General features: G+C 43.8%; 1 protein-coding gene across 2 annotated transcripts in view; it reads left to right on the top strand.

Annotated features, from left to right (window-relative positions):
• Positions 1-25,854, top strand: part of CDH13 (cadherin 13) — a 1,208,179-nt gene that overhangs the window by 1,146,176 nt on the left and 36,149 nt on the right. For both annotated transcript variants that reach the window (XM_029608118.1, XM_029608117.1), the window contains exons 12-13: positions 14,118-14,351; positions 16,419-16,640. In XM_029608118.1, the coding sequence (XP_029463978.1) occupies positions 14,118-14,351; positions 16,419-16,640 (456 nt within the window). The remainder of the gene's footprint in view (positions 1-14,117; positions 14,352-16,418; positions 16,641-25,854) is intronic.

Raw genomic sequence — 25,854 nt, 5'->3', positions numbered from 1 at the left:
CGGAGCGCACTGTCAGCCTGCTCTGGACGCGTGTTTTCCCTTACCCCTTATTCAGTAAGGGGAGGAAAACACGCGGCCCACCCGCGGCACCTAATAGGGCCATCAACATGCAAATGCATGTTGATGGCCCTATTAGGTATGCGCGCGGGATCCAGTAAGTAAAATGTGCAGCCAAGCTGCACATTTTACTCTAAGAAATTAGCGCCGACCCAAAGGTCGGCGCTAATTTCTTCCGGCACCAGGAAAGTGCACAGAAAAGCAGTTTTTACTGCTTTTCTGTGCACCCTCCGACTTAATATCATAGCGATATTAAGTCGGAGGTCCCCAAAAGTAAAAAAAAGTAAAAAAAAAAATTTGAATTCGGCCCGCAGCTGTCGGGCCGAAAACCGGACGCTCAATTTTGCCGGCGTCCAGTTTCCGAGCCCGTGGCTGTCAGCGGGCTCGAGAACCGACGCCGGCAAAATTGAGCGTCGGCTGTCAAACCCGCTGACAGCCGCTGCTCCAGGCCAAAAGGAGGCGCTAGAGACGCGCTAGTGTCCCTAGCGCCTCCTTTCCCTCGTTTGCACCGCGTCGCCTAATTTGCATGCTGGAGCATACTGGATAGCTCGCACCGGCGAAGGGCCGGTGCGTGCGCCGGGAGAGCGGGCGTTCGTCCGCTCTCCCGCGGTTTTACAGTATCGGGCTGTAAGGATGTACAAGGCAAGCAGCAGCCCGAGGACAGATCTCTGAGCCACTCCGCTAATCGCCATTGTTGCCACTGCACCTTCTCCTGCCAATCACTCGACCAGTTTCTGATCCACTTCATCACTCTAGGGCCCACGCCTAGGCTCTTCAGTTTCTTTATGAATTCCCTATGTATTGTAATAATAGAAATTCTTGGGGGAAAATAACACTTTTTAAAACTTCTCCTGCTTTTTTATTATTGAGGGAGGATGTGGCATCACAAGCATTACTGAGTGCTTTGCACATGGGAGAAAGCTTGACACTTCACGCATATCCAGCATATTTATTTATTTATTTATTTATTTTTAATTTTTATATACCGATGTTCCTGTAAAGAATACATATCGCACCGGTTTACAAGGAACTGAACAGTCGCCTCCAGGGCGGAAATACATTAAAACAGTCGCCTCAAGGCAGAATACATTAACACAAGTATACAGGCATAGCTCTCTGCTTCAACGGCAGGGGGGAATGAAGAAACATGGATCTATATTCAGGCAACAACCAACAAGGACTGAATTACATAGTCTGGATAAACAGATAAGCATGAGTGTAGCTTGCTTATTGCAGTGGTTAATACCCCTAACTAATTAAGCTATTTCACTTAGATACAGTTCCAACACTGCTCTCTACAATAATGGTGGGGGTGGAAGGGAAATAGAATAAAAAAGGTTACTAAGAGCCAAGAGAAACAGATAAGTATGAGAAAAAAAAATGTGCGAAGCTTGCTGGGCAGACTGGATGGGCCGTCTGGTCTTCTTCTGCCGTCATTTCTCTGTTTCTATGTTTCTGTGTTATATTATATGTTCATTTTAATTCAGGATGGCTATCTTTGCTATGGCTTTCCTGTCTTCCCAGGGTCATAGCTGATCCAACTCACCAAACTTTATTGGTGCTGGGTAAAAATCCAGTTCAACCCTGGCCTGAGACTACCCAGTTCTTGTAATTATGGAGATGGAAACTAAAAGGTCATTATCCCGAACGTCTTCTTAGTATGTTTGAATAGTTGACCTTGCAACCCCAGCAAACATTGGTTAAAGTTCAAGGAAAGTGTCATGGATCCCATCACAAATTGGATGCCAACCAGATTCAAAGGAGATTTAGATCAGGCTGTAGGAGTCAAATCAAGCCAGTACCTGCTGCTTCCTGCTCCCCCTTTCCCTCTAGATCCAAGACGATGTATGGTTCTGATCGTGTCTGAGATGGCTGACCGTGACATGATGCCATTAGCAATAAACGCTCGAGGCGGGGAGAATTACTTGATTATGAATTAGCCATAAACCTCCAGGTTTATGGCTAATGGATACTCGATGCAAGCTGATGACTGTTTTGTATTCTGTCTGAAGTTCTGCTTGTTTTCTGCTCTTTACTTATTTAAACACTCAGTTGTAAGAATGAATGAAAAGAATTCAGAAAATGGGAGCCTCCCAGTGCTTTATCTGTTTCAGAGCTCATCTCAGCGGCATTAATGCTGGCGCTAAGCCAGCAACAAATGATTGAATTTGAGAGAAGTGTAAGGCAAAACCCAAGGTCAAAGTATCCAGTCAATTTTAAAAGGATATACTTCATCTTAGGGAAAAAAAAAACCTAAGATAATAGGATGACCAAAAACATAATTATTTTAGAAATAGAACTACTTCAAGCCTTCACTTTTAAAATTGCTTTTCACTTACTTCATAAAAGTTCTCTCTCTCTTCCCAGTAAGACTACAGAGAGATGTGTAGCAAACAATTTATGCTTGAACTTAAAGCAGAGGCCTTAAGGAAGACAATATTCGGATACTTAAGGACAACTGTCCTTTGTTTGCTTCTGCTCTCCCTGGATGACCGGGGATGAAATCAACATTAATAATAAATCACCCTTGCAATTTCTGCACCGTCCATGACAGCTCAAGAGGATGCAAATAATGTATTGATTATCAAGCCTCCAAAGCATTATAGCAGTCAGGTGAGGCCAGGCTAATTGTTGAATTTCTCCCCCCGCAATGTTAGCAGGATGTGGGGGACACCGCACGCCTCCTGGGTTGTCTCTGGCTTTGACCAGAGCCAATACTACCCCCCTTTAATTTTTACAGATCAAAACTGGCACGAGAGTGTTTGGCGTTGTGAGAAGGAGGCACCAGCGGGATCGGGATGAGCATTATATTGCAATAATCCCAATAAGAGTTTTTTGTTTTTCTTAAAGTAGTGCTAGATAAATGTTCCATGGCTATCCGGACTGATACCAAAATTCTGCTTACAGACTATGCTGGGCAGGGCTATGCAATAAAACGAGCTAAAAAAAAAGTGTAAAATTTGTGTTCAATAAATTTTATCAAGGAATGTCAAAGCTTACACTCAGTAGCCATAAAATCCCTCATGCTAAAAGGCCTGAAGTGAAAAGGGATGGATAGCAAAGGGAGGGAATTTCATTCCTTCCAGCCTCCTCATCAGGATTGTCAAATCCCTGCTTCCTGCTGCACACTCCAAGTGCCCCATTCACAGTCTCAAAATCTCCCCTCTCCGCTCCTGCAGAACAAGTCAAGAAGCTCCCTCTTGGGCTACCTCCCCCAGCCTTCCAGCACGGGCCCCCAACACTGCAGGGCGCCTTCTCTCCAGCACGAGGGAATGCAGACGCCTCCTGCTGGCAAGGCTGTGGCACTCGGAACGACGCCACCCGGTGGCGGATTCACTGCGCTCGATACCCTATACACACACTAGTTAGGCTTCGATTACACATCAGTAGGGCCCTTCGTTTTCAGCTTAAACTGATTTTCACCCAAAAATTCCTGGATTTTTTCCCCCAATCACTTTAAACTGATATACACCCTAATTTTAGGATGATTAAAAAGCTGCTCCAGAGCTGCGGATGCAGCGTTTCAAGGCCTCCAGCCACTGCTGGAAGCCAGTGTGAGCCAAAGCGCCTGCTGTGTTTCCAGTCCCACCTGCCACCAGTGAAAGTCTCACCCTCCAGTGCCGCCCATGCCACGTTTCAAGTCTGCTTCCTCACCCACCACCACCAAGCAGCCAAAGTGCCTGCTGTCTGATGCCGTGAATGCATTTCTGGCAGGCCCTGTCCACCAGAAGCACTTCCCGGCAGGCTCCCTGGCCCTGCACAAAAGCAGATGTGCAGTGTTGCATTGCGAGGGAGCCTCAGTAAGCCTGCTTCAGAGGGTGAGAGAAGAAGCCTGGAGCCACCACTGACACAGGATGAATGTCGGTGCAGTGTGGGGGTGGGGGAGAAGAGGGAGATTCTCCGCAGGATGTGAGAGGGGAGAAAGGGACATGCTAGGCAGGGGATGAGAGTAGAGATGGGGATGCTGCTGAGTAGCTGGGCGAGAATCTGCTTAATATTTTATTGTCCTGGCTTGTGTCCACCAAAATAAACTCAGATTTTTACCCTGAAAAAGAATGAGTCATTTTTTTTCAAATGAATTTCTCCTGTTTTTGTTCCTGTCATAATAAACCCTGGTAAATTCCCAGTAAAAATAAAGAACAATAAAAACTGAAAATGAAGGTCCCTACAAATTAAATAATGTATATTTTTATCCTGACCAATTCTTTTTTTCTCTAAAATGTTAACTCCTAATCAGAGGCAGGTGTTAGCTTTTTGGCTTTAAGAAGCCCACGGTAAATAGTGAGTGAAAGAGAGCAAGCCACGCTATTTATCAGGAGCCCTCTAAAATCTCATTTGCATATGATGCTTCATCATTTACTTCCAAGTGCATGCTAATTTTGGGATATACTGACTAACATGTTGGGGGACCGTCTTCTCATGTATAATTAGGACTAACTGCATAGCACCCTATTTTTAGTGCATGGAAATGGCCTTAATGAGCACTGTAAACTTTATTGCATTAGGCCCTTAATGTGTTCAGGACCTTGCAGCCATCATTATCTAACTTAAATTAAATAAGCTAATGCAATCAAGGGCTTGATTCCTGCCATATTTAGAGGTGAAAATGACATGAACTGGGACATTGGAGGAGCATGCAAAAAAATAAAAATCAGTATATATTGCATTCCATGTTAGAGGGATGCTGAGCATTTCAGCAAATGGAGGTCTGCATGGCTTATTAGGCTGGCCCCCATGTCCTTCAGAAAACATTTCAAGCCTTGCTTTATGGCCTGCTCTACCACGCTTCATTTTCCCCTCTTGGATATGCAACATTCCTCTAACTTCTCTCCCCTCGGCCCCCTTCCCCTCCCTCCGAGATGGCATCATGCCCTGCTCTTGAGCACTACACATTCCCGAGAACAACTTTTCCGCGTTTTCTAGGTAGTTTTCACAGTACATGGGTGGCCGCCCTCACTGTAAATGTCTAATGAAAACGAAACATGTGTCTTCCTGCACAGGAGGCAAGACCCTAACTGCCTCTCTGCTGTTGGCGTTATGTTGCATGGAGAGATAAAAGAAACCGACTAAAGAGGATACTAATGCGGGGATCGTAGAAGGAGACAGCTCCCACGCAACACTTCAAAGATTCATGGCATAAACCTCTCCTTGACACACATCCTGCGTGCTGACATTTTCCTGCTCCGATTAAATTAGTTCTGCATCAGTCTGCTACCTGCTTTCTACTCTTTCAGATAGTAAAATGGCAAAAAAAATAAAATAAAAATTGTACATTTTCTGAAGAGTGCTATAATATTTTCCATAAGGGACTTTTATTTTAAAATTAAAAGGAAACAACTGTATTCTCTTGACCTGCAGTATGGCTGATGCACAGATTTGAGTGTTTGTACCTTGAAATCATTTTGCTCTCTGTCAGATGTGAAGCAGTGTTTGCCAAAAGAATATGTTCTGTGGCTTCTTGCCTGGTGTAATTGGTTCCTTTGACCCTATTGTTATAATCTGCTTTAATTCCCTTCCTTCAAGCTCCCTCATGTGTAACCTATTTGTAGTAAGCAAGTGGATTTCAACCTGATTCACATTTGATGGAATTTACGGATTTTACCGAGATCCGCTAGGGAGTTATGTCAAATGTTTTGCCTGCCCCCTCTCCCCCATCCCAGAGACATGAGTGAAATGCAAAATATCTGAAGCGAATCTGAAACATTTGCTTGAGATCTTTATTTATTTTATTTATTTATTTTATTTATTTAATTTTATATACCGGCAACCGTTTGCACATCGTGCCGGTTTACAGATAACTTACAACAATGGATATATAGGCAAAGCCTTTACAAGGAACAGTGTTTAACATAGCTCAGAAAACAGAGCAAAAACTAGCAAACTTGTGGAAAGAGGGGTAGGGGTGGTCGAGACAGGGGAGGGGGCGGGGGGGAGGGTGGGTGGGTGAAAACAGGTACAAAAAGGAGTAATATGTACAGGTACAAGAGGAGTAATATGTACAGGGGTCGAGTGATTATTGACGTATACATAGGTTATATTATTGACATCTATATACATTGGCAAATTGACATAGGTTATATTATTGACATATACATAGGTTATATACAAAACTGTATAAGCATGTAGTAAATAAGAAATTGAGGTGAGAAGATGGGAACGGTAGAGCTATGTGTCATATTATGTGCTAGAGGTTAGGTGTGGGGTTTGTAAGTCCTTAGAGGGTGTGGGAGTAGGTCCATTGGAGGGGGTGTTAGTACGGGAAGGTGGTAGGGTTAAGGTGTTAGTAGGTAAAGAAGACGATTGGGGGTAAGCTTGGAGGAAGAGCCAGGTTTTGAGTTTCTTTTTGAAGGTGGGTGTGGAGGTTTCAATGCGTAGGTCAAGAGGCATGGAATTCCAGAGGGAAGGGCCTGCGAGGGAGAGGGCCCTGTTCGTGGTGGAGATGAGTCTGGAGGATTTTGTGGAGGGAGGGATAAGGGTTCCACGGAGGGAGGAGCGGGTGGGTCTTGTGGAGGTACGAAGGGTGAAGGGTGGGTTTAGCCAGTTGTAGTGTTCATTAATTATACTTTTGTGGATGAGGGTGAGGGTTTTGTATAGAATTCGTGAGTGGATAGGAAGCCAGTGGAGGTTAAAGAGGGTGGGAGTGATATGGTCTTTCTTTTTGGCATTGGTGAGGATGCGTGCAGTAGCGTTTTGAAGAAAGGATGGTAGACTATATTCCAGTGAATTGCAGGGTCCAAGGCAGTTTATCAATGAGATCTCATTGATTTCTTTGGATGACTAGAGAGTGAGATCAAGGACATTTATTTTATTTATTTAAATTTTTATATTCTGCTTTTTGGCACTTCAAAGTGTACATCAAAGAAGATTACAGTCAGGTACTATAGGTATTTCCCTATCCCCACAGGGCTTACAATCTAATTTTATACCTGGGGCAACAGAGGGTAAAGTGACTTGCCCAAGGTCACAATGAGTGACAGTGGCATTTGAATGTTGGTTTCCTTGGGTTGCAGCCTGCTGCTCTAACCACTAGGCTACTCCTCCACTCCATCTGCCGGATGTGGTTAACTTGGATTTCAGCAAAGGTTTTGATACTGAAGCTCATTAGTAAACTGAGCACCTTGGGCTGAGTTAGAAAGTGGATGAGTGATAGATGACAAAGGATCATGGAAAATCACTCTGTTGAAAGAAAGGTGATTAGTGGCATGCCTCAGGAATCAGTCCTAAGGCCAGTTCTGTTCAATATCTTTGTCAGCAATATTGTGGAGGAAAAAGGAGGTGATGATGCCCTTGTACAGGTCCTCACCTGGAGTACTGTATTCAGTTCTGCAGTTCACATCTCAAAAAGGATAGAGACAGGATAGAGGAGGTCCAAAGAAGAGCAACAAAAATGGTGTGGGGTCTGTATCAGAAGACGTATGAGGAGAGGTTGAAGGATCTAAATATGTACACCCTGGAAGAGAGGAGGTGCAGGGGTGATATGATACAGACCTTCAGATACCTGAAAGGTTTTAATGATGCACAAACTTCAAACTTTTTCCACTGGAAAGGAAACTGTAGAACTAGGGGTCATGAAATGAAATTCCAAGGGGCATGACTCAAAACCAACATCAGGAAATTCCTGGAATGCCCTTCCAGAAGTGGTGAGGACAAAAACAGTAAGTGAATTCAAAAAGGCATGTGATAAACACTGTGGATCCCTAAAGACTAGAGGTTGGCAATGAAGACAAGAGTGTATGGGGATAACCTGCACAGAGCGGCAGTTACTACCCTAAACAGAAGGCACGGGGGATTACTACCCTTAACCAATTAGCCTGATGTTTGTAAAATAAATGCAACATCTCTGCTTTGATGGCAGGGGGAAAATGGGAGAATTAGATTCAGATGACAGCCAACAGTAGGCCTCAACTTTTATGGCCCGGGAAACTGTTATGCAGACAGTAGGGATACAGTGCAGGACTGCTTCTATGGACGTCCAAAAAACAATGCATATTCAAGCAGCAGTGTCTAAATTATCCTGATGGCTTCTCACCCTAGAAAAACCATTTTGTAATGGGTTCGATAGTTGTTGGTTTAGATTGTAAATATTGCTAACCTTAACATAAGGCTTGAGGGTAACTTGATGGAGCAGCAGTTACTACCTCAACAGAAACATGTGGATAATTTGTATGGAGTGGAAGTTACTGCCAAAAGAAACTTGCTGGGCAGACTGGATGGACCGTCTGATCTTTTTCTGCTGTTTACTATGTTACTGTGTATTTTGGAATCTTACCGGGAATGTTTGGCCTGATTTGGCCACTGTTGGAGACAGGATGATGGGCCTGATAGTCCTCTGGTCTGGTCCAGTATGGTATTTCTTATGGACGATAAGATTTAATCCCAAACAGCGCAAACAGTGCAGAGTCATGCACTTGGGGTACAGAAATTAATGGGTGAGGTGCAAAAGAGCTGATGTGCACTGACCAGGAGAGGGCCCTTCATGATATAGTGTCAGATGATCTCAAAGTAGTAAAACAGTATGCTAAGACAGTGGCCAGAGCCAAAAGGATACCTGGATGCATAGAAAAAGGCATAACCAGTAGAAAAGGAGAGGTAATAATGTATCTTTATAGGTTATTGATGAGGTCTCACCTGGAGTACTGTGTTCAGTTCTAGAGGCTGTATCTCAGAAAGGATATAGAGAGGCTAGAGACAGATAAAGCCAACCAAAATGGTGCAGGGATGATATCAAAAGCTCTATGAGGTGAGACTGAAAGAGCTTAATATGTATACCCTAGAAGAGAGGCAAGGCGGGAAATATGTTAGAGACATTTAAATACTTAGAAGGTATTAATACACAGGAAGCCAATCTTTTTCAATGGAAAAGTAACTGTAGAACTAGGAATTACTATATGAAGGAACCAGATTCACGAAAAAAATCAGGAAGTATTTTTTCTTAGGGGGGTAGATGCCTGGAATGCTCTCCTGGAGGAGGTGGTGAAGACAAAAACAGTGACAGATTTCAAAAAAAGCATGGAATAAACACAGAGGATCCATAGTGGAAGTGAATAACAATGAAGCAGTGGGCAACGTTCACTGAGCGGAAGATGCAGCCCAAGGCAGCAGTGATATGGCTGCATTGTGCTTCTTGGAAGGCATTGTGTAGCCATATGAAGTGGCAGTTGCAACCCTAAAAGACATACAGCAGGAGAGGGGTGGGGTTCCATGTGGGAATGTGATCTACTTTGGATAGATGTACATACAGTCACTACTGGGCAGACTGGATGGGCTGTTTTGGTCTGTATCTTCGTTCATTTACTATTTTACTATGTTAGATTTTCATACAATATGAATGTAGATCTGATGCAACCCGTCTTGTATTTTCCATCAGAAAATGTTGGCTGAAGCTTTAACATTTCTCTCTTATTGGTCATATTGTTTGTTGAACCTGTTTTGAGGAAGTTCCCTATCTGCATCTTCCTTCTCCTTGATCAAACCCTACCAGCTAAGATCTCTTCCTGGTTCCTAGTGGTCTTCCAAGATCAAAACTAGTGCACATCACAGAAAGGCCTCTTGTGGGCATTGAAGCTATCTGTATTTGCATGCGCTCACCTCTTCTTGAGCCCTGAACACATCATATCCATATCTGATCCTCGGCCTTGTCCACCGTTTCAGGAGGAAGACCTGAATATAGACGTCCTGTATTGCATCCTTTCCTGTTGTTCTCAAGCTTTTTTATCTATTTACTGCTTTACGTTTGTTCACAATTATCATAGAAACAGAGAAATTGAAAGGAACAGTAAAAAGCATAAGGCCCATCTAGTCATCCTGTTTTCTCTGCCTACTGCAGTATAACAGACTGTACTTCACCTCCAACTTTATTCTTACTTCCCCACAAGGATCCTTTGTCATTCTCCTATGTTTTCCTGAATTCTGGTATTATTTTGGCCTCCAGCTCCATAGGGAAGCTGTTCCATTCATTTACCTCTTCTTCCTAGTGTTATTCCTCAGTCTTCTCCATTTCAGCCTCGTATCATGACCTCCCTTGTTCTGGAATTTCTTGTCCACTGAAAGATACTTACTACTTGTGCACTAGGAGATACAGTATATGAATGTCTCTCATAGCCCCTCTTCCTTCTCTGTCAGTGTTTAAATTTTCATATATTCCTATTTCCATTTTACAAACAATTAAAAAATAAAAACTACTGAACTCTTGTCATACACAGCAAAACAGTTTGAAAATAAGTCAATGAAATGGACAGAAGCAATTTTCTCTTCCTGTTCTTCTAGATACAGGTTGACTAGTCCCTCAGCTATATAAAGCTATGGAAACATTTACATAATAGAGCAAATACAAATTTATCAGCATTCAGCAAATAATAGTGTATCCGTATTATGGCTGGGCTTTAATTCCACAAAGCAGAGTTTATTATTATTACTGACTTAGGGAAGAGATAAGGGCAGTGCATCAGACATTGTCATCGTCTGGTCGGGAAATAATGCATTCAAAATTAAAGACACCGATTTAATTAAATGCATGAAAGGGTGACTTCCCTGATCGTATTTCAAATACTCAAATGTGTTTTCATCCATTCTTCTGTATGATTTTACTTAATAATATATCAGGAGCCACAGATGTACCAAATTCTGCTTGCAAATTCAATTAGTTTAACAAAAAAAAAAGGTGAAAAATAATTTCTTTTTCATTAAAGGAGCTCAACCTGAACTTCTATACTGACCAAAAACTGGAAACTATGAAATTCAGCTTTTCTGAGTTGGATTTCAATGACTAATACAGATGAGGTGACTGAACCAATTATTATGATGACAACTAATTGTACTGCTGTTTAGCCAGATAGACATTGTGGTTCTCTCTGTTGCTTAATTTAATTTAATTTACAGATTTATATTCCACATTTTACAACTAATACTCCAACCAAGGCAGATTACACATTGTCTCAAAAAAATAACACAGTCAAAATTTATATCAAAGAATATTCTAAAATGCACACAAAAAAATCGAATGCAATTAAGATACATTTTAAAATCACATAACCCCCTAAACTAATTATGTCAGTCAAGCCAATCCAGTTCTATCAGCCCCAGGGTCTTTTGGCATGTTACTCTATTAGAGTCAGTTAAACTGAGGCACCAGGTGGTAGTCCAGAATTCAAAAAGACTCTGTTTGCAGGGCCGGTGCTTCCATTGGGCAAACGAGGCAGTCGCCTATAGCGCCAACGTTTTGGGAGGGGCAGCAAAATCCCACTGGCATAAAGCCAAGGGGCGTGCTGTGCCAGAGCCAATACCGCCAAAAGAAAATGTGCTGGAGCCATTGCTGCTGATAGGAGGGAGCGCTGTGCTTGGAGCTCCATTTGGAGAGGGCGGGGGGCATGACCAAAGGTTCGCCTGGGGCATCAAATGCTCTTGTACCAGCCCGGTCCACTTGAAAGCAGGATTCGAATCAGGAGGCTGAGGAGTGCTGCAGACTCCGAGTACTGAAGCAGAAATTCTTATCATGTGCCGGTAGAAACCAAGGCTGAGGATCATTCTCTGTGACAATGTTCTGTCTTGTATTATGTCCCAGCTGTTCCAGTCCCTAGTGGGAATAGGGAGTGTGAATCAGTTGGGGTTTGGGGTATTATTAGTTTTATTATTTTGTTTTGAAATGATGTATTGATGCGTGATTTGTACTATATTTTTATGAAGTGTATTGATTTGTATAGGTGGCTCCCTCTTGGTCCAGACTATGAATTACCCATATGTTTGGGGTGGAGAGTACCACATGAGAAATTATATTTACTAATATGATTTATCTTTAGGTTTGTAGTCTAAGTGGGGGATGAGACAGGGTCCCGGTCACCCTGATACCACAATTCTGTGCCCTTCCCAAACAACAAAAAAGTAAAGGTCTTGAATGGGCAAATATGAATCAGTTATTTACTCTTTTGGATAATACAAGGACTAGGGGGCACTCTATGAAGTTAGCAAGTAGCACACTTGAAAGTAGAAAAATACTTCTTTTTCACTCAATGCACAATTAAGCTCTGGAATGCATTACCAGAGGATGTGGTAAAGGCAGTTGTGTAGCTGGGTTTAAAAAAAGCTTTGGATAAGTATCTGGAGAAGTCGTCCATAAACTGCTATTAATCAATAGGGATAGGAATAGCAGCTGCTTGTTGCTGGCATTAGTAGCATAGGATCTATTTAACGTTTGGGTACTTGCCAAGTACTTGTGACTTGGATTGGCTACTGTTGGAAATAGGATTCTCACCAGGTGCTATCTCTCTCTCTCTCTTCATCAGTCCATCCTTGCCAGTCTGTCTCTCTGTCTCCCTCCATCACTCCATCCTGATCTCTCTCTTTCCCCACCACTCTCCACCTGTCTTTCTCTCTCTCTCTATCGGCCTCCAGCAGTCCATCCCCACCAGTTTTTCTCTGTCCACCAGTCCATTTCCATCATTTTCTCACCAGTCCCTTTTTTTGCCAGTCTGTTTCTCTTTCTCCCTCCCTCCACCAGTCCATCCTGGTCAGTCTCTCCCTCCCCCTCCACCAGTCTGTCGCTCTCTCCCACCCTGTCAGTCTCTCTCCTTCCACCAGTCCGTTCTCCTCAGTCGGTCCAGTTCTAGACGGATCCAGCTGTGTGACTGCCTGTAGTTACAGCACAAGTTATTGACTGAGTGCATTCTTGCACATTTTCTGCTGTGCTTTGCAATTATGTGCATTCCATTTATATCAGTAAGCAATATTTAATGTTTTATAGATTATGAATGAGTCTGGGATGCATAGAATTATTTCTTTGTTATTATATTAATAATTTTTCTATATATGGCATATTGCTGCAGGTAAAAATGAAAAAGAAGCGTGTGAGGGTCCGCAAAAATTTTGGAAAGGGGTCCACGCTCCCAAAATGTTTGGGAGCCCCTGCTGCATTGTAAAATAAGAGTAGCCTAACATAGGTTCGGAATGTAGTTGTCTTTGGGGTTATAATCACCTATAGAGAGTAAAGCGTTAGTCTGAAGATCATGACTTCTCATTTACTAAAGGCTAGAGTTATACCCTTCTGGTTTGAGGGAGACATTAAAGCGCTGCAGTGTTCAGAGCTCGAAGTGTGGTGATGCACACCAGTACCAGACCAGCGCTTCCTGCCACCCTACTGGAACCTCCGACCAGGTCTGACGCACCCTCCCCCTCCACTGGCAGAAGCGCCAGCTTTTTCTCCTGCACATCTCACTGGGCTAAATGTGACCTGTGCCGTTCTGGCTGCACCTACGCCAGTCTTGTGATGCTGCACAAGGAAGAATTACAAGAGCTGCCAGCACCATATGAAGGGAGGATGGGAGGAGAGTGGGAGGAAGGTGATAAAGGGAGGGGAAGGAAAAGATGAAGGAGGCTGCATGGAGGAGGAGGAGGAGAAAGATGCAGATGAGCAGGGGGGGGGGGGAGAGTAAATTACAGGCTGGAGAGTCCAAGAGGAAGAGTTCGCCTCACACGTTTTATCCCTTTAACAGTTCCTGGCTCGGCTGGTTAGGGACGTGCACTGGAACTATTTTCATTCCTATTTGGTTTTATATTTCATTTATTGCTTATTTTATTTAAAATTAAATAAGAGAAAATGGAAAAAAAAAGATATGTATATATAAAAAAAAAAAAAAAAGAAATGCCAATATCTTCCCCTCTCTTCCCCGGAGCCCCTCCCAGCATTTTATCCCATCCATGGGGTCAAAATGGGGCAGAATGCTGCCCTGCTGGTGCCAGACTCCAAAACGGTGCCAGCCTCAGGCTGGATTACCATACATGCTGGGGGAGGGGGGGGGGGGTCCAGGGGCAACGTGGGGACGTTTGTAAGGGCATCTTTAAACATCTTTGTGTTTCTCTTTCATTTTGTTTCCAAAATTAACAGACATGAAATACAAAAATGTCTTTGAGATTTTCTATTTTATTTTAGATGAAAGCGCATCCCTAGTGCTCATTCACAGCTGTTCAACAATTCTATGGTTGAAAGACAAGTGAATTCCACCCTAAGACAAAATAATATATTGTGAATATTTCCACTCAGAAACCCATGCTTCACTTTTTTTTTTCAGGTAATCCCCCTGCAACTGGCACCGGAAGCTTGCACATCACCCTGGAGGATGTCAACGACAATGTTCCTTTCATTTATCCAGCGCTAGCAAAGGTCTGTGAGGAGTCCAGAAACTTCAATGTGGTCATCGTGGAAGCATCAGATAAAGACCTCCATCCCAATGCCAAGCCTTTCAAATTTGAGCTGAATAAGCAGGCTGGATCGGATAAAGTTTGGAAGATCAGCACAATCAACAGTAAGTTCCCCCGCGCCTCCCATTCTATCCACTTTATCACCGTCCGGGTTGAGAAATATAAACAGCAGTTTACCAATCCCAGTTTCAAATCCTAACTGGACTCAGAAAGTCAACAGCCTATTTCCCCAAAAAAAAAAAAAGATAAACTTGTGACCTTTCCTCAGGTAGGTCAATAGACAGCTGTGTCTGCACCGGGGGGGGGGGGGTTTATCTCCGACCTCACAAAATACCAATTAATTACTTTTGTGGTTTTCTTTGTTTTGTGGCTGTTTTTTTATTTTCCCAGCGGGTTCAAATCCCAGTTTTATGTCACGTGGGTAACTGCCACTTTGCCAGACTGCTTTACCTATAGTCTATGAGGGCCTGACTGCAAATTCTTGCCTGGAAGAATTCTGCATTAACATTCAGAGAAATCAGAAATCATATACTTCAGAGAAGAGAAACTGACGCTTCTTCTAGTGTGGATTATTTAAGGACAAGTTTCCTCTATTCTATTGATTTTTCTTACTCGAAGCTCTAACCCATTTTAGCTGCTGCAGGTTGATTAATAGTAACCTTTGTCACTTTGCCAAGTACTTGACATTTACAGTTGATGTTCGACCACTCTAGATAAGTACTGAGTTTTGATAGAATCTGGAAAAATATTTAGCGTGCCCTGGAATCCTCATGTACGTTCGCTTCCCACATGAGTCTGAAACCAAGTTAACCCTGAAAAAATGAACCACCTACAGTGGTTTTCGAATCCGTTCAAAACTGTTTTCATGTGCATGTGTGTGGGAGATTACATGACAACTGTGTACTAAATTAAATCAATGCTGAAGTAAGGGATGCACTTTTTTTTTTAAATGAGATGTGAAATGTTAACAAAAGTTCACATTTTGTTTCAATTCATTTTTAAAATAAAATGAAATTTCATTTATATTAATTGGATGTGTTTCCAGCAGCCACCCAGCAGCCATAATCCCACTGCTCCAAAAATAAGCCCTCCAAATCCTTCTGGACCCCCAATGCCACATCCTACCCTGTTCATGGATCTTCCTTAGCCTAGAGCCGATCCCCAGTTACTTCTGCCCTGCCTGTTCTGGTTTTCAAACTGGCTGCTGGTTTTCCAGAAACCACCATTATGTTATATGGCAGAACCTGGTAAGAGGTTGGCTAAAATGTTAATATTCTTTCCTTAATTTCATCCCCTTTCAGTTCCTAGTTATTTTTCCTTGTTTTTTGTAACTTTCTCACATCCTAAATATTGTTATAATGTTTTTATTTGTTAAGTTTCTTATTATATTTGATGTCGAATTGGGAAATGTTTCTACCATGTTACTCTCTGCAGTTATTCACATTGTTAATTGTAAACCGGGTTGATGTGATTCATATCATGAAACTCGGTATAATAAAAATAATAAATAAATAAATAAAATAAAGAGGGTATGGAGTGGCTTGGGATGGGGACAGCTTTTTTTTTTTTTTTGTAAATTTGCCCTGTTCCACCATTATTTTTATATTTTGCTTTTTTGTTTTATTTTGTTTTTGCTGTTTATTTCATTTTGAATAAGTGAAGCAAAATGAAATAAACATCAAAAGGAGAAACTTTTTTTTTTTTGTAAATTTGCCCTGTTCCACCATTATTTTTATATTTTGCTTTTTTGTTTTATTTTGTTTTTGCTGTTTATTTCATTTTGAATACATGAAGCAAAATGAAATAAACAACAAACAAAAGGAGAAACTTTTTTTTTTTTAATTGTTCGGTTCACACCCCTATACCTTAGTATTAAAAATAATCATAAGCTTGGAAGATTATCTCACTTTGTTTAAGAACTGCATATTTATCACACGCTCCAATGACAGGAATTTGATCATTTCATTACATTGGTCAAATTCCGTGCAGTAAACTTGTGCGCGCGCAGTGACTAGTGTACTTTATGTGCCTGGCTATTGAGTTCAGTAGAATGCATTTGGAAGCCCGACCGCAGCCCAGGACACTTACAGCACGATTTCCTGGCTCCTTTCCTTTTGTTTAGACATGGCTAAGGCCGCCCTTGATTTGTCTTCCTGGCTGTTCCCTTTCAGGTACTCACGCCCAAGTCAGCCTCCTTCAAAACCTAAAGAAAGCAAATTACAACGTTCCGATCCTGGTGACAGATTCTGGGAAGCCCCCCCTGACTAACAGCACGGAACTGAAAGTGCAAGTCTGCACCTGTAAGAAGAACAAAATGGACTGCAGCTCAGCCAATGCGCCACATGTCAGCATGGCTCTCCTCCTCCTCATCCTGTCACTCTTCAGTTTATCGTGTAAGTTTTCTTAACGCCAAGTCAGCATACGTTAATAAGGGGTGCCCTCCTTCTGTGACGCCTTCGTGTATTGCTCGGTAAAAGAGGGATGCAAAATTAACCTGCTCTTTTTTTTCCAAAATGTGTCGAGTGTGTATTGTGTCATGTTACAGTATAAGGTAGCCTCCTATACAATTTTCATACTACAGCAAATCCCCCTTAGCACCTCCATTAATTTATTATGAAAGGCCTACAAACTTTTAGTACATGGGAACTGTCAAATCTAATTTATGCAACCGGTGGGTGGCCTGCAATTCCCTCCTTGGTTATTGGTTCTTAAATAGTACAGGTCAAGAGGTGAATGGATATGTCTCCTGCTCTTCACAATCTGCTTACACCATTGCTAGAATAATCTTCTTGTACCCTGGAGAATTCAAACCCTGAGGATAACAAGTTCAGTCTGTAGGTAGTAGTTTGTTTATTCACAGGATAACATGAAACTATACATAGTTCAATTCCACTGTTATCACAATTTAGTTCATTCCTTATTTGGTACCAAACTCAGCAGGTGCAACGTCTTCCCTTAGACTTCTTTGTAGAAAATCCAGGCAAAAGCCCAGACCTAGCCTCACAACAAGAATTAAGATTTGCCAACAAGTTGGGCTGCGGTTCCTACACCCATGAACTTATTCTATGTCTACTTCTGATTGTGGTTTCCAGCAACATTTCCATCCCTTAAGGTGACAAATTCATACAAAGCTGCCATCATAATCCTCCTAGGGGCTATCTTTGTAGACCCAAAAGATGTGGAAACCGGTTAAATAATATGGAAATTCCCATGTTATCGGGAATCAGGACCAAAAAGCTGTTACTCTTCCTTTCTCCCAGCAGAACTCATCTTCTTTCTGGTAAGCTATATACTGCAGAACTCCTCACTAAAGGTCTACACCACATGTACTTATAGGCTCTCAACTGACCTTATCGAAGCTTAAAGACAGGACACCATTGCAGCTCCTGGTCCATCTTTTTGTGACAGAGCTACATATTTATTAAAAAAGTAATTTTCTGAAGCCATTTATATGGATAAATGCCCACCCCTTTCCTGAGCACATACGGAGATCAACAATGCTCTGTGGGACATGGTTAGACTGGGGAGATACTGGGTCGGTAACTTTGAAACAGCCACACGGGCGCACATGTACACACGCATGCCGGCTCGCACCAGTGTACATGGCCATTTTATAATATATGCGTGTATATGTGCACATGGTATAAAATAGGCTGTACATGCATACATGTGTGCACAATTTTATATAGAAGTGTGCATTCGTTTGCAACGAAATAGGAAATAAAGACGATATTTCCTATTTCGTTGCATTTTGAGGGCCTGACAAAACGAAAGGAAAACACACAAAATTTCGTATGGTTTTCCTATCGTTTTTTGGAGGGGAGAAAGGGCACATAAAAAAAAACATCAAACCCACCCCAACCCTTCAAATTTTTTTATATTTTTTATTTTTGAATTTTCCAAAATACATCAAGAAAACAATCTTGTGTAGAAAGCAGTACCAACAAACCATCGTTTTACAACTATATCACAATAATATCTTTCCCTACTCCATCTGCTTTAAAGTCCTCGTCACCAGGGAGAGATCCATTACTCTACCTCAGGAATATAAACTTTACAATTAACAAAATTGACGGGTCCTATACAGGAGATTTCTAATAATTACAGATCCAGCTGCAGGCTAATAGTACTTAGCCTTCCAAAACAGGAGAGGATGTTATTATATCTAATGAATACTTTTTTAGGAAATTCTCCAGTTGCTCAGGTTGAAAAAATATATAGGAAACATTTTTATATTTTATGTAGCATTTAAACCCTTCAAATTTAATTAATTACAAACCCCCACCGTCCCGACCCCCCCCCCCAACAAGAATTGGCGAAAGTCCCTGGTGGTCCAGCGGGGGTCCTGGGAGCGATCTCCCCCTCTCGGACTGTCAGCTGCCAGTAATCAATATGAAGCCGGTGGCTCTTTGCCCTTACCATGTGACAGGGGCTACTGGTGCCATTGGTCGGCCCCATCACATGGTAAGGGCAAAGAGCCACCGGCGCCATTTTGATTACTGGCAGCAGACGGCCTGAGAGGGGGAAATCACTCCCAGGACCCCCACTGGACCACCAGGGACTTTCAGCAAGTCTTGGGGGGGGTCGGGCAAGTTGGGGGGTCGGGATGGTGGGGATTTGTAATTAATTAAATTTGAAGGATTGGGAGTGGTTTGGGGTTTCTTTTTTTCGGGGCAGAGATGTGTGCATATGGACACATATGCACACATCTCTAGTGTGCATATGTGTGCAAATGCTGCATTTACTGATTAAGTGGTGGATTTTAATAGACAGGCTCCAACACAATTACCAATTTGCCCAGTTTGTTCCCAGTTCACTCCGATAAAGGATAGGACTTCCTACCTTTTACCCTATTAGCCCCAAGCCTTAAAACCCCACTAACCTCTTTAGTTTTCTTTGTTTTAGGACTTACACACCATTTATAGCAGAAGTAAAGTTACATGGTAGGGGATCCTGGCACGCTTGTGCACGTAAATATGCGCAGATTTCATTAAGAAATGTAGGAACTCCCATGCCCTGCCCAGACCACGCCCATTCCCCGTCCCTTTTTTTTTGCAAACAAATTTTTGTGCACATAATGGAAGATACGTGTGTACTTGTGCACATTTTAAAATCCTCCGGCTCGATTTCTGCGTGTATCTCCCGCCTTTGGCACTCATAGGGGTTTTAAAATTTGCCTTATAATGTGCATAAATTACATTTTTAAATCTTTGCACATGATTTTGCATGGAAAAACCCTCCTCAGAAAAAGTAAATGCAAATCTCTGTCAGGACTTTTTTTGCAACGGGAAAGGAAGATTGGTTCTTATCTGCTAATTTTCATTCCTGTAATACCACAGGAGAAGCAGGTTTTATTCACCCCTACCAGCAGATGGAGGTAGAGAACAAAACTTTGGGTGCTGCCACATATACGAGAGTGCCACCTGCAGTCCCTCAGTATTAATCGATACCCAAGCCAAGATAAGAAAAATAAAGAGCGAACGAGGCTCCCAACATAGATACCCCTGAACAACTAGATAACCATGCAGAAAACACTAAACCTAGAAACTGAAGCCAAAAAATGACAAATCTGCTTTGCAAATAAATACAGCAGTAGACCAAACAGCCTTTCGGCAGAGATCCTCAGGGCGGGCCTCTGGACTGATCTGTGGTATTACAGGATTGAAAATTAGCAGGTAAGGACCAGTTTTCCTTTCCTGAACATACCCAGATCAGTCCAGACAAGCAGGATGTACCAAAGCCCTCTTACACTGGACGGGAACCCGAAAGACCCACTCGAAGAATAGTCTCTCCAAAAGGGGGCCGCCTCCGGGGCCCACACATCCAAATGGTAATGCTTGGTAAAAATGTGCAATGAAGACCACACCGCAGCTCTACAGATCTCTTGGGGAGACACCAGCTGACACTCAGCCCAGGACGGTGCCTGAGCTCGAGTCGAATGTGCTCTAAGACCCACTGGAACCACTCTTCCTTTTGATACATAAGCTGCAGAGATCATCTCTTTCAACCAACGAGACAAAGAAGCCTTAGACGCCTTTTCGCCCTTTTTTGCTCCCCCTAACAGGACGATCAGAATGACGAAAAGCGTTAGTGACTTTCAAGTAACATAATACCATCCGTCTCACATCCAAAAGGTGAAGTTCTCATCCCATCGAGGGATCCCGAGCCCAATCCGGAAACCCGGGCAACTCCACTGATTGGTTTACAAGAAAAACCGACACCACTTTAGGAAGAAACGAAGGTACCGTACGCAAGGACACAGTATCGGATGATATCCGGAGAAACGGATCACGGCACAAAAGCGCCTGCAATTCCGAAATCCTTCTAGCCGAACAGATAGCTACCAAAAAGACCATCTTCAGAGTCAGGATCTTCAAATACCTGATTCAGAGGCTCGAACGGCTCCTTGAAAAGGACCCGTAGCACGAGATTAAGATTCCATTCCAGACAAATGCAAAGCAGAGGTGGACGGAGATGTTTAACTCCTCATAGAAAACGCACCACATCCAGATGGGATGCCAAGGCCTTCCCCTGGACTCTCTCTCTGAGAGAACCTAAAGCGGAAACCTGGACCCGAAGGGAACTATGGGCTAATCCTTTGGATAAACCCATCTGCAAAAAAGACAAAATATGGGACATCGACACCTGAAGAGGGTCCAATCCCTGTTGTCCACACCAAGTCTCAAACACTTTCCATACCCTGGAATAGGCTAAAGAGGTAGCAGGGCATCTCGCTTGGAGCAGCGTAGTAATTACTGGTTCCAAATACCCCTCACGCGCAATCTCCTCCTCTCAAAAGCCAGGCCGCGAGACAAAAGCGATCCTCCTGATTGGAAATATAGGACCCTGACACAGGAGATCTGGTAAATGGGTCAGGCATAGCGGTCCGTCCACTGCCAGTCGCACCAGATCCACGAACCATGGACGGCGAGGCCATTCTGGAGCCACCAGAATCACTGACCCCATGTGGCCCTCTACACGCCTGAGTACCTTTGCTATCAGCAGCCTCGGATGAAAGATGTACAGGAGGATTCCGGTCAGCCACGGACATACGAGGGCATCGAGCCCCTCCGCCCCAGACTCCCTTGGTATTGAGACTCGTTTCCATGAGATCGAACTGCGGGGTTCCCCACCATTCACAGAGAAGCTCCCAGGCCCTCTGAGAGAATTCCCACTCCCCCAGATCCAACTGCTGCTGGCTGAGGTAATCCGCCTGGATGTTGTCGACTCCTGCGATATGGGAGGTGGCGATTACTTCGAGATGAAGCTCTCTTGGTTCCCCCCTGGCAGTTGATGTAAGCTACCGTGGCGGAATTGTCCGAGAAACCTCGCACCATCTGATCCTGGACCAGGGGTAGAAACTGCTCCAGAGCTCAGTGCATTGGTCTCATCTCTAGGCGATTGATAAACCATGTCTGTTCCAACCATGTCTGTTCCAACCATGTCTGTTCCAACATCGACCAAAGGCCCTGAGCAGACCTGCCCAGACAAACTGTCCCCCAGCCCCGAAGACTTGCATCCGTGGTGACCACCACCCACTCCGGAACCTTGAGAGGCATCCCCTTCTCCAGATTGTTCAGCGCCATCTACCAGGCCAGACTGGTCCTGGCCGACTCCATCAGAGCCAAGGGTAGGAAATATTGTTGCGATAGAGGATTCCAACGAGACAATTCCAACGAGAGGATTCCAACGCCCAGGGCACCAGTTCCAATGTGGACGCCATCGAGCCCAGGACCTGTAAGTAATCCCAGACCTTCAGCACCTGTGCTATCTGCCCCTGAATTTTGTTCACCCTGTCGTCTGTAAGAAACACTCTGCTCCGCTGGGTGTCAAAACGGGTGTCAAAATGGGTGGGGACCAGATGGCTCTTCTGCACATTGATAACCCAGCCTAGAGATTCCACAAACTCAGTCCATGGACCACACACATTCCTCTAGTGACTTCACCCTTATCAGCCAATCGTCCAAATACAGGTGCACCAGCAATCCCTCCTGTCGCAGCGCCGCCACCACTACCACCATCACCTTTGTAAAGGTCCGCGGTGCGGTGGCCAGCCCGCATGGCAGCACTTGAAACTGATAGTGCTGTCCCAGAACCATGAATCTGAGAAACTTCTGGTGCTCCTGATGGATGGGGATATGCAGATAAGCCTCGGTGAGATCCAGAGATGCCAAAAACTCTCCTCCCCGTACCGCCACAATTACGGTGCACAACATCTCCATCTGAAAACATGGTACCTTCAAACTAGTTGACTTTCTTCAGGTCTAGGATAGGTCGAAACATGCCTTCCTTCTCGGGCACCACGAAATAGATGGAATATCTGCCTTGTCCCTGTTCGGACACTGGCACCGGTACAACCGCCTCCAGACTTAACAACCGCTGAAGCGTTTCCTGGACCGCTGCCCACTTGCTTTGGGAAAGACAATGTGACTCCAGAAAGACTGACCGTGGTGGGCGAGAAAATTCTAAGGCATAGCCATTTCTCACCACGCTCAACACCCACTGGTCGGAAGTGATCTTGATCCACTCCCCGTAGCACCGGGCCAGCCTGCCCCCGATTACCAGAGACGAGGAGTGGACCTGCCGGATCTCATTGTGAGGAAATACATATGGAGGAAAAATAAGAAATGAGAGAAAGACCAAAAATAAGCTAAAAAAAAAAAAAAAGAATGAGGAGGCAGAGAGGAAACTAAGAAAAAGCCAAGTGCAAGCCAAGACAGAGGATAGATTCAAACTGCAAACATACAGGTTGGAAAATTGTGTATTCAAAGTTTAGTGAAGATTTCTGTGCTAACTGGGATGGGTCAAAGGTAGGAGCAGGTGGAATCTGCCCTTTCCTCCCAGCCCAAGGAGGTTGTGGTGGTGTACAGTTGTAAATACTGCTCCCCATTGGCAGCCCTGGTATTTAAAGGGTCTGCAGTCAGGGCTTTGATTGAAGGAGAATGGAGTTGAACGTTGTTCCCCTTGTTCACACAAAAAAATAACTGTGCCCTGCTATATCCCACAGGAGACCGCAGTTATGCCTGGGGTTTCCAAACTGAGGTTGGGAAGCACTAGGTGCAGCTGTGGCCCTGGAGCTGGGGAGATGCTGACTGCAGAGCTGCCAGGGCTCAGGCGTGCAGATGGCAGGTGGTCTTATGTGGACGAGCTGGGACTGGGGGAGAAGAATGACTGCCGGGACTTTTGAGTGCTTCCCTAGCTTTTGTTTTGGACGCATGCGTCTTCCCATGTCCACGTTACTTGTTTTCTCGCTTGACTTTTAAATACACTCACAACCTGCTGTGTTCTGTTTTGTTGTTTTTTTTTTTTTCTTTCTTTTTTTGCTGGAGGCGCTGCGGATTGTGTGGAGTTCAGCACCCCCCAATCGTTTTCAAAAGTTGGCTCCTATGGATGTCAAATGGAACCTCTAGTAAAAAAAAAAAAGTACCAGAAACCGAGAATCACCTGCATTGGTGAAAGAGAGAGGGCTTATTCCTTTTCATTTCCTACCACAGAAACAGGAAATTAAAGGAGCTTTTGCAGCAGTGCATGCCCTGGGTCACCATGAAAATAAATGCTGTCTGCTTCCATCTATTCCCCTTCGAAAAGTCTGCAGGCAAGGGGAAGACGGGGAAGGAGGAGGAGGAGGAGGAGAGAAGACGAACCTGAGCTTCCTGACATCCAAGATTGATGGTCAGGAGATTCGAAAGTCAAAGAAAGGGACAGCCAGTGATGTGATGTGCTGAGGCTGCAGTCAAAGAGTTGCTTCTCTCTGACGGGTTTCTAACCTAAGCTAGAAATATAAAATAAAAGCTCATGGAATTGGATGGGGAAAAGCCAATCTGGAGCAGAAGCTACATAACAGAACGCTGCCTGTGGTCGTGTTACATAGAATGTAGTGCCGGGAGCACGCCTTCATAGAATTAAAGCTAGTGAGTGCTGGGAACTGATGCCCATTGCTCGGAGGCCACGGAGCTGCAAGGTACTGTAAGATGCACAGGGGCAGACGTAAGACACACAGGGCAAGAGGTCAGAATTATTAGGCTCCAGTTCCGACTCTCGTTGGCATTTTTGCGATCTTATGCCTCAGTTTTCACCTGTTAGTGGGGTTGTAATATTAATATTCTCGACTTAACGTCACCCAACCGAACACAAGTGCTGTGGTCCATTAACAAGGTCATTCACCTCAGAAGGGACCGGCGTATACATTTCTGAAGAACTATAGCTGTACATTGTTTAACATCTCTTATTTCCTTTTTTCTGCTTTGGAGGGCAGAGCTGAAATGCTATTTTTTTTTATTTTTTTTTAATTATAGCAAGAAATTACAGTGAATGACATCTCAAACTCATCAGCTCTGCGGCCTTTCCGGAAGCTGCTGCACCTGATTTACACTGAATCCATCACATAAACCCAAATTACTGTTCTTGTAATTTTCTGGTACCTACTGGACCTAAAACAAAGTTTTGTTAACCTCCAGATAAGATAAAAGCATCTTTTTTTTTTGCTGAAGGGTTTAGGATATGTGCAATGCAACAGAAAGTGATATACCGTGAAAATCAACATACATTGCTTTGCTTCCCCCCAAGGATTTTTCTTACAAAAAAAAATAGCGTTTTAGGTAATAAGAACACAGAAGAATTTGAGATGCAATTTGATAATTGTCTCCATCTGGTTTGTTTTTTTTTGTATCTTAACTATACAAAGCACTTTCACTCTTATAGCATGAAACATAGGAGGTGGAAGGGAACAGGGTAAGTTCTGCTCTTTTTTCCTTTGGATGTTTCATTTCTATAAATTCTATCGCATAGTCTCTTCCTATAAATCTGGGAGACTGCTAGCGATTGGCTTGTCAAGAGGCAAAAGAGGAACCCGCTCGGTGCGCACTATTTTCATGTGGCGTATATTTCATTGCGCACTGCGCTGAAAAAGCCACTAAAGTTTAGAACGGATCGGAAAAGAGACAAAGAGTATTTGGCAAATAAATGACAGCTACCCAGGGCCCATTAGGACGGGATGGCTCCTGGGCACATGAGATGGTGGGTCTTGGCCCAGCTCCATAGCAGTAATCAGAGCTGCCTCTTCTATTAGGGCAAACTAGGTGGTTGTCGAGAGAGCTGAAATATATGTGGGGGGGTGAGGCAAAATTATAGAAATCTGTATGTGCTGCCTGCCCTCTGTTAAGAAACGTAATGCACCAATTGCAAGCATTTTTTAATATCTGCAGCCGACACTTCCTGCTTCCTGATCTCATGCAACCTCGAAATCAGCAGTCAAAACGTCAGACGTGCTGGCCTCCGAGTTTAAAAAAAAAGGTCCTTGCAATGCTGACCCTGACTGCTGGTACAGCCTATTGTGCCATTGGCCAAAGGAGTCAGGAGAGCCGTGGCTGCTGGCGGGGCCTATTCCTCAGCCGCTGAAAAGTTCAGAATGCCCCGGGGGGGGGGGGGGAGAGAAAAGGAAATAAATACTGGGGAAGTGTGGAGGGTAGAAAGAGAGGAGGTACTGAGTGGGCAGAGGAGAGGTGCTGGATGGGTGGCCTCGCGAGAAAGTATGCTGAACGGGTGTAGGGGGAGAGAGAGAGAGAGAATGTGCTGAGCCGGGTGGCAGGGTGCAGAGACGGAAGAAAA

The sequence above is a fragment of the Rhinatrema bivittatum genome, chromosome 7, assembly GCF_901001135.1.
Source record: "Rhinatrema bivittatum chromosome 7, aRhiBiv1.1, whole genome shotgun sequence".
Taxonomy (NCBI): domain Eukaryota; kingdom Metazoa; phylum Chordata; class Amphibia; order Gymnophiona; family Rhinatrematidae; genus Rhinatrema; species Rhinatrema bivittatum.
Note: the sequence above shows the minus strand (reverse complement) of the source record. Positions and strands in the feature narration are given on the sequence as shown.